General features: G+C 33.5%; 1 protein-coding gene across 3 annotated transcripts; it reads left to right on the top strand.

Moving 5' to 3' along the window:
- The first annotated feature begins 4,657 nt into the window (after positions 1–4,657).
- On the top strand, positions 4,658–9,295 carry LOC134241783 (uncharacterized). 3 transcript variants are annotated; one of them, XM_062723803.1, is made up of 3 exons: positions 4,658–4,676; positions 5,418–5,506; positions 8,298–9,295. In XM_062723803.1, exon 3 carries the CDS (start codon positions 8,310–8,312, stop codon positions 9,171–9,173), a length of 864 nt encoding a protein of 287 aa, XP_062579787.1. In that variant the 5' UTR covers positions 4,658–4,676; positions 5,418–5,506; positions 8,298–8,309; the 3' UTR covers positions 9,174–9,295. The 3 variants fall into 3 exon arrangements, with proteins under 3 accessions (XP_062579787.1, XP_062579786.1, XP_062579785.1); XM_062723802.1 differs by lacking the exon at positions 4,658–4,676 and adding an exon at positions 4,997–5,014; XM_062723801.1 differs by lacking the exon at positions 4,658–4,676 and having other exon boundaries at positions 5,178–5,506.
- The last annotated feature ends 603 nt before the right edge of the window (positions 9,296–9,898 follow it).

The raw sequence follows: 9,898 nt of genomic DNA, 5'->3' as shown, positions 1-9,898 counted from the left end.
AGGAAGCTCACATACCCCACGCTCCCCCAAAGCTCAAAGTGCTGAAAATCCCGGAAAAATTGAAAGAATCGGAATTTCCCGGTAATATGCACATCTACAAATTGTGTCCTTAATATCTGCAAAGTTTGATGAAATTCTGTGCAGCGGTTTATGAGGAGTTGCGCTGACAAACTGTTCACCACTATATTCAAGATATCCCCAAAAATCTAAGTTGTAAAGTGCCGAAATTCCCGAAAAAATAAAGGAATCAGAATTTCCTGGTAAAATGCACATCTATACATCGTGTCCTAAATATCTGCAAAGTCTGACGAAATTCTGTGCAGCGGTTTATGAGGAGTTGCGCTGACAAACTATTCATCTCTATATAAAAGGTATGGCCAATACCTAAGTTTTTAATGCGGAAATTCCCGGAAAAAATTAAGTAATAGGAATTTCCTGGTAATATGCACATCTACATATTGTGTCCTAAATACCTTCAAAGTTTGACGAAATTCTGTTCAGTGTTTTATGAGGAGTTGCGCTGACAAAAAAAGGACTGACTGACACTCTGACGGACGGGTTAAAAACATTATACCTCACGCAACTAGTTGTGTGGGGTATAATTATGAGTAAATATAGTATGTTGACGTATGCAGAGACTTGCCAAAGTTTCTGAGTCCCGGGCAACAGGAAAGATAACTCCAAAAAGGAACTTTGATACTAAAGATTTTGAAAACATTTTTTATACATCAGCATGATCAGTGCAATTTAATTAAATTTTTTGATGTAATCCAATTCATTAATGTTGATTTTTCTCGAGATGTATTTTAGAGAAAATGAATTTAATGTACTTTTTAGAAATAAAATAAATTTCTGAAAAAATTATGTTGATCGATAAAATTTAAGTTTTTATTGTTATTCTGAGCTTAAAAGTATACGAAAGGATACGACAAAATTTGTTGTGCTAGGTACTAGGTGCTAGGCCTTGGGAAAATTTTATACCTGTTAAATTATTATTTTTAAAAATCAGTATAAATTACATTACCGGTATCATGGGTATAATCCCTGGACAGTTTTTAAAAGTTGATATGGTTGTTAAAAGTAATGCTCAATGATATGAGAACATAAGCTGTGTGTGTGTGGAGGACCCTTAAATTGATTCCACAATATAACTGTGATATCACAGCAATACTATCAAGCAACTATTGTATCCTGGAAAAATTTCATTCAGAATTTGTCATTTTGAAAACCATGCAACCATGACTCCAGCGAAACATTGTAACCAAGTACTGTATGTGTACTTAAAATACTGTTTAGTCCCTATTAACCCCTACCCCTATAAGTGCTCCGTTAGGTCTTAACTCTCTTTTGATTGTCTGGAAATAAGGGTCCCATGTACTGTGGCTGTACAGTGATTAAAATCATCTAGAATCGTATCCAAGTCTGCCATAATTTGAAGACAATGCAAATGAAACTTGGTAATTGGGTAACTCATATGTAAAGTATTCGTAAACAGCCTAATCATTATGTATTTCAAAAGTGAAAGTTACTGAAAATTTGTTCTGCTTGCATGTCTATTCTCTAATTTGTCAGTGGAAAAATAAATCATTTTGCATGATTTGAATGGATTATCTTAACTTAAAGGAAAGTTAGACAATCATTTTAGTGGTTCTCTGAATTCATTTAAAAAAAAAGATTTTTTAAAATTAAAATATGACATAAAATAATGTTTAGAGAATTTACCAAAATAACCACCCCCTTTTAGCAATTTTCTAAGCATCGAGGCAGTTAATAGTGATTATATGGTAGTGGCCTTCATATTTTAGCGGCGTTGGCGCAGACGAAGATGTGCTTATTCATGAATACCGCTAAGAATTCATTTATAAATAGTCCAATCCACACTTTGCAATAGTTCTGTTATGTCCCTTTGCAGGGTCAACCAAAAGGTCTAAAGGGAAAGAAAAGACATTCCTCTTCTATATGCTATTAGTACTAAACAATTGAGTGTGCTCCAATAAATCTATTGTGTTTAATTGTTTTCTGTTGATATATGGGTAGCCCCATTTTGGGCCAATCATTAATATGCAACATGCACGTAAATTTTCCTGTCAGGTGACAAACCAGAAGACTATAAAGGCTACTGTAAGGATTGTATGGGTTTTCCCCAAAAGATGGCAGCCAATTGACATAACTTTTCAAAAGTGTGGATTCAATAGAATATACGGTAAGAACATTTGTAGCGCTAATTCATGATTATACCAACAACTCCATACCCATTGATTGCGCTAAATTTTGAATATGCCAAAGTATGTGCACGAAAAGTAATAATTAAACAATTAGTCATGGTGAGAAATATTCATTGGGCCTTTTCACAAAAAATCTTACAACTTAGACTAAAGTTTAACCATTCTGTAATTATTTATTTTACAATGTATATAGATATTTTTTTCTACATAATTTATTTTAGTTTAATTCTGAGCATGCTGAAGTATTGATATAATGGTTTATGGAATAGTAAAATAAGATTTTCGCAGCTTAGATAATTAGTTAAAATGGGAAAAAGTTTTAATTCTAGCCATTGAGTCATAAGATTCTTTATGAAAAGGGTCACAGAATAGCAAGAAAGTAGTAGAGTTTTGGGATCATAGTAAAAGTTGGTTAGAGCACTTCATTGATCCTCTATGCAATTAAATTTTCTTACTTTACATTGATTTGGTCACTTTGGGTAAACTGACCAAATGAACTTTCTCAGACATCAATGAAGTGTTCTAAGAATTTCTAACCAAGACATGATGTGGACAAAGAATAATATACATGCTCTAACCTTGTCTAGATGGGGTAAGTACATCTAGTAAGTCTTCATCATCTGAATCACTGTAGCAGTCATCAGCATCTAGATTGGGGTCAAAGTCCTCTCTGAAGGAAATTTCAACCTAACATGAGCATATCAAATTTCACTTAAACAGAACATTCTGTTAAATGGTAGGTGTTAGTTTTCTGTTTACCTTTTCCCATCATCATTGGTTGTGAGCTGCTTGTTGTCTGTCTCCACCGTACGGTATTGGCGAGCTACCCTCCGGGTGATCCATTTTCTCACCATATGGAATCGAAGAGCTGGGTTCATTGTAATCCAGCTTCCCACCGTACAAGATCAGAGAACTGCGCTCTTTGTAACCAGTGTTGTCCCTCGTACACAATTCATATCTGTCCTTCTGTATCTCTGCTCGTGTCTCATCTCTCCTCTTTTCTTTTACATGGTTTTCACTTTTTGTGAATTTTGAGGTTGGATTTTTGATCTGACCTTTCCTGGTCTTATTTCGTTTCATTAATTGTGGCAGTGATTCGTCACCCTCTATTAATTGATCTTCCTGATTACTATCACTGTTCGATTTTAACACAGTTTAATTTGAGGACTTGGACTTATTCCCAGACAGAGATTTCTTCTTCCTATTGGACTTTTACGAGAAGCGCTGACTTCTACAGTTGACGGTTTACTTGGACATTTAATCTTGTATCATGTACGGAAGTACAGAATTGAAAGTGCATAAGAAAACCTTTACAGTGGTCATAGGTATGGTGTTAGGGGCACTTGCATGTGAAGACCGGGAGTTGGAGGTAAGGTGGTTATCGTATTCTTCAAGGACAACTTTTATGAGCATTGAAATAACCCGTTATTTTCGTTTAATTAACGTTGAGCTAAATATTTATATCATAAAAGAGCTACCGTACATTAGCTGAAGTGTAAAAGTAATCGTCAACTGTAAAATTCAGCGCTCCTCGTAAAAGTCCAGTAGGCGTTACTTTAAAATACTAGTAACTCGAACACGTTGGTATTTTAACCATTCTGAATATTTTTGAGACAGAAGTTTTATAATTTTTTTTCACCATTTGATTGATTCACTGTTGTGTCACTAGTTTTGTCACTATGTTTTTTCTTCTTTTACCGAACATACTTTTTACACTGTCAGCTTGTCTTTTTATTTTGACTTTAGTCAGAGATGTAACCTTAATGTCTGGGTTAGCACATAAAGTCAATTTATACAAATGTAAAATCTGCATGATAGTTACCTACATAAAATGTATGAAAAACATACACACAATCGCAAATATTAATATGATTTTTTATCAAATTACTCATAGTTTATGTATGTCAAAAAGTTATAAACTTTCAACGAGAATTATCAGGAAAAAGTACGAAATCAACCTAAATTAATGTGATAAGGCATTGTCAGATGTTACTAACATAACTCTGAATTATGCAAATGATGAAAAAAAAAACTTATCAGAGAGTTTGTGTGGTAATTGAATTTTGCTGACCAGGGATTTTCACTGCCTCATTATTGATTATGGCCTCGTTCTAAACTACGTGTACATGTATAAACATTTTTCCTTTTTTCCCAAGGAAATATCTGTGTCACAGTCGGAGATGAATTCAATGAAAATACTAAAATTTGAAGACACGTTGTTCTAGTACAGTGTTGATGTATATCATCATACTTTCATGCTGGATAGAGAGGACATCCATTCCACTTGACTCATACACTGTCTCTTTCTCTCTGTCACTGAAATACAAAAATATAAGTAAATCAGAATCTCCATCTTCATAAAGAAGTATAAACACCTATCAGGTAGATAAAACAGGTGTGTCACATGATCAGAGTCCATACACAGGACAACCACAATTGCTCAACTGTTAGGTAATTATTTTTTTGCAATTGAAAAGTTAAAATATTATTAAAAATTCTATTCCATAGGCTTTAACAATAGGAAACAAAATTGAAATTTATTTAAAAATGAAAAATTCAATAAATCTTAATTTTTATACAATACATGTACATTGAATTGTCTATACAAATGTGCAGGCTTGTAGTACGTATCAGGACCAAACAACACACAATCCAAACTTAAATTTATTTGATATTTCCTTCTTACCCAAGTTTAACCAAGTTGTATCATTTTTGGCTAAAGAATTATTGAAGTTTTTAAGCTATTTTTACTATTTCTGTTATAAACACCCTTTGACACTTTGTGACAAGTAAGTGTGTAATTTGACTGATTATATTGGTTAAGGAGAAGGTGTAGAATATATTGAATTGTTTTAACTATAATAAAAGATTGATAACATTAAAACTCAATGAAGGAAGTCATTTTTTTTAAAAAGCTCATTTGGAAATGTCTTGTGATAGGCAATGCACAAGTGTTTAACTATCAAATTCATATTTTTCTCATTCAAAAATTATAACCAAGGTTTATTTTTCTGTGATAGACCTGTATTCAAATGAGATTTAATATCTCCTAGCTTTCGTGAAGGTTGAGGACAGTTACGATAAATCCATTATCTGATTAATTTAGTCTATTTGTATTTTATGAAATAAATCTGGCATTTTAAAAGGCAGTATTTGCATTTAATAAGCTGTTTTAATCTCCTTCTTCATAAGGAAGTATAAGCACGTGACAGGTAGATAACACAGGTGTGTCACGTGATCAGAATCCATACACAGGACAACCACACTTGCTGAACTGTCAGGTAATCATTTTTTGCAATTGAAAAGATAAAAAAAATTATTAAAAATTCTATTCCATAGGCTTTAACAATAGGAAACAAAATTTCTGTATAAATGAAAATTCAATAAATCTTTATTTTTAACCAATGCATGTACATTGAGTTGTCTATATATATGTGCAGGCTTGTAGTATGTATCAGGACCAAACAACACATCCCCTCCCAATTGTCTTGTAGAATAGTCTTCAGCTGTAGTTTTAATATACTTTTTTTTTATTAATAGGTTGCCTGCTTAATCCACTTAAATTCAACCCACAAATTTAACCCACAGGAAAATTCAACACACCTTCATTTTTAAACAATAAATATATATTGAATTGTCTAATGTAAATGTGCAGGCTTGTAGTACGTGCTAGGACCGAACACCCCAACCCCCTACCCTAGCTACTTGTTTTGGAGAAAAGTCTAGAACTGTAGTATAATTTCTTTTGAAAATAGGTTGCCTGCTTTCCCCACTTTTTGCTACACTAAGAGCAGGCTTTGGCAAATCCTTGCATAAAAAATAAATTGCATAAATTTTAAGGAGGAATACCAAACCAATATTTTATTTCATAGACCTTTAAGACATTCTTAGGATATTCCATATACGACGGCCAACTGCTTACTGTCAACTGCTCACTGCCAACTGCCAGCTGCTTACAGCCATCTATTATTGGTTATAGACAAATCTTATGCAAGAAAAGAAGAACGAACGATAGTGATTATGTCCACTACATGTGTAACTCCAAATTCAGTTCTCAAAAGTTAATACATTTGAAGTTTTTTTTTTCATATTCTTATGGATATTTATGGGAACTTTCATAAAACATATTTTTTATTTCCTTCATCGCCCTCGTCGTTTAGAATTCCTGAATAGACCCATATTTTGTAATTATTGCGATATCATTGCAAGCATAGTTTATGCTGTGGTCTTCAACTCGACATTTAGATATATCGACAACGAATTGTCAATTAACAATCATGGTAATCCCCATTCCTATGTTAATGCAATATATCCCGGTGAGCTTGAGATAAAACGTGATGACTTTATCTTTTCTATCGTCAACTTCCCGGCCTTACTTATTTTGTAAGTTCTATGGTCGATACAATGACCTTGTCGGCAAATAAAATTTATCATTGAGTCAAATGCTGACTGACGTTTTTCATACTACGTGTTAGTCCATTATTTATACACTGAATTGACAAGAATTTTCCCGTTATTTCTCAATCACGACAAGAGCAACACGGAGGGTGTGACCGGTGGGCTGGGGATGCTGAACCCCTCCATGCCAATCATCCCACCTCTAATGTTTTGTAGGTCCGTGTTTGCTTTGCTTCTATTTAATACAGTGTATTTAGTGATTTTATGGACTTTGATATTGAATACTGTTCGTTATCTCCATATCCTTCATTCACGCATGTATTTTAAAGATAAAAAGATAATAAAACTCATAATATCACCTATAACTAGAAACCGTTGCCAGTAAACAGTTGACGGTCGTATATGAAACTCCATACATTCCTGTTAGGTAGTGTGTTCAGCAATAAAAGGCCAATATCAACTCTTCGTTATCTCATACGAATTTTTCCTATTTTTCATAGGAAAAAGTATAATTTGCATATAAGATTCTTTAGGGTAAACAAATTTGTCTTAATAAATGCATAATATGAATGTTTGATAATATGTTAATAAAGGTTGGATAGACATTTTTATTTTTGAAAAAAAAAATGAAAATAAAGCACATATATAATTTGCTAATATTTTCTAAACCTATGGTTAAAATTTCATAAAACTAGTCCTAACTTCAAAGAATATGTCAGTCAATCATATGTATTTTAAAAAGATATGCCAGTATAATAGTGAAATTAAAAAAAAAAAATATTTTTTATCAATTTGGCTTATCCCAATCGAAATAAAACAGATCCCAACCAGAATTTCGTAATAGATAATATTTCTAAAATTGTAATTGTTTGTTTAGGTGAAATATAAGGTTAAAAGGAAATTAAACTTGATAATAAAATACATTTTAGTGTTAGATTTGAAAATATTACAGTTAATTATCAGTTAATTCATTTGTGCTATTTTTTTATCGGTATCAATTTATTTTTGGTCGCAATTAGTCTGAACATTAAAATAAAAATTCAGCATAGTAAAATAAAGTGTATTTATTTTTTAAAAGCGGCTATTCTTATTATTTATAAATATAACCAAATTTGGGTAATTCCGAGTTTTAAAAAATCTAATTACATTTTTAAATACTGGTAACTGATTTTTAAAAATGGTGTTTTAAATGATGGATAGATAGACGTAGTAATAATGTGTTTTGTGTCTTCCCCTGAGTACCATATGTTTAAACCCTTAGATCTTGCCCTTCGTCCTTGACCCGCTTTTAAAAAAAACTTTTACTTGAATTTTTATGATAACTTTTAAAAGTAAGTACTTCCATATTTCAAATATATATATTCATTGATTCAAATCTTTAGTTAAGATGACATTTTTTATCTTTTGCCTTGGAGTTAGACGTACCTCATTTGACAAACAAACTCCAAGATCCACCACTAGGGGGCATCAGTGTTTCACAAACACATCTTTTTTAGGCTTGTCCCTCTCCGTTGAAAAGATTAACTGCTCTTTGGCTGATGTGTTAACAATCTACCTTTTTACCTATTTGCCGTAAGAAAACAGTGTTTACTGGTGTGAAAAAACGCATGTTTCCCTTTAACCCAATACATAAATATGTTATCAATGTTGAGGTGTTTTTTTTTTTTGCTTTAGTTTCGAAATCTAATGATGGACCCCTGTGCCCAGGATATGCCCTCTGCTCCAGTCAAACAGCTGCGTGATGAACCAGAGAGTGTTACCACCATAAACACTGGATATAGTCGTCGACTCCACAATGTGGCCTGTCTTGGTGATGTAGAGATCTGGACAAGAGGAGATGACAACACCATGAAACTCTTCAGCATCAATCAGGGATCACTACTCAAGTCAGTCACAACCAAGTCAGGGAACGTATCATGGGACATAGCAGTGACAAAAAGTGGAGATCTAGTTTATACTGATTACAGTGATAGAACTATGAACATTGTGAAGAATGAGAAGATAGAGGAGGTGATCAGACTACAGAACTGGAAACCTCAAGGTGTCTGTAGTACCTCCTCTGGTGACCTCCTGGTTATCATGGTCAGTGATGATAAAAAACAATCAAAAGTTGTCCGTTACTCTGGCTCCACAGAGAAACAAACCATTCAGTTTGATGATCAAGGTAATCTTCTCTACTCAGCTGGTAGTCGTAGCAGACACAAAACTGAGAACAGGAACCTGGATATCTGTGTGACTGACAATGAAGCTAAAGCAATAGTGGTGGTCAATCGAGCCGGGAATCTGAGATTCAGGTACACTGGACATACTCCTGCTCCAAAGAACAAATTATTCGGTCCAAGAGGAATTACCACAGACAGTCAGAGTCACATCCTTACAGCTGATTATTACAATGACTGTGTCCACATCATAGACCAGGATGGACAGTTTCTCCGTTACATAGAATGTGGACTGAGTAATCCATTGGGACCGTGTACAGATAAAAATGACAATTTGTTTGTACCTGAATTGTGGAGCAGACAAGTGAAGAAAATAAAATATCTGAAATAATATACAGCACTAGTACTGTCTTGTACTCTATAAAATAAAAGATGTATGTTTTATAACCGATGTAACAATTTGCTGCATAATAAAATTTTGCAATAATACATATATGAATTGGGAAATAAAAGACACGCGTGGTTATAACTTTAATGTGAAATAAGTTTATTTTTCCTTATGTGTTTTCTAGTTTACCTATCTAACGTTTACATTCGTCTTTAATGAAAATGTAACCAAAAATCCATTTGATTTAGCCTCATTATTCATTATAGTGATTAAAGCTCTAATGACGATACCCCCCCCCCCCCCCCTAAAAAAAAAAAAGTTGAAATTGAAATTTCTCATTAACGTGAATGTTTTCCTGCCTTGGTTTTCTTTGATTGGAGTTCGTGTGTTGAGACCAGCTTGGGCATTTCGAAGCTATCAAGTCCACGTAATCATACAGATGTTTACTGAGAAAAAGATGACCTTTCCGGAGAGCAGTCAAATGGGTAAATAAAATGTGACTTTTTGCGAGAAAGTCTTGACAAAAACGGGCTACACTGGGCCATAAACCAAAGAAGGCAAATGGTGCGCATGCACCAGTGAGAACAACAACGTATAGATGACCAACTATAAAACCCAAATCGCGCTTTTGGTTTCTTTAGTTTTATGGTTAATATAATGATTATAAAAGCCTCTTATAGTCACAGCTGTTGTTTGGTAGTATGTTGACGATTAAACAGATGGCAGGG

The sequence above is a fragment of the Saccostrea cucullata genome, unplaced genomic scaffold, assembly GCF_032062105.1.
Source record: "Saccostrea cucullata isolate Sc308-1 unplaced genomic scaffold, CSIRO_AGI_Scuc_v1 ctg2908, whole genome shotgun sequence".
NCBI classification, from domain to species: Eukaryota; Metazoa; Mollusca; class Bivalvia; order Ostreida; family Ostreidae; genus Saccostrea; species Saccostrea cuccullata.
The sequence above is the reverse complement of the archived record's forward strand: the minus strand, read 5'-3'. Positions and strand labels throughout refer to the sequence as shown.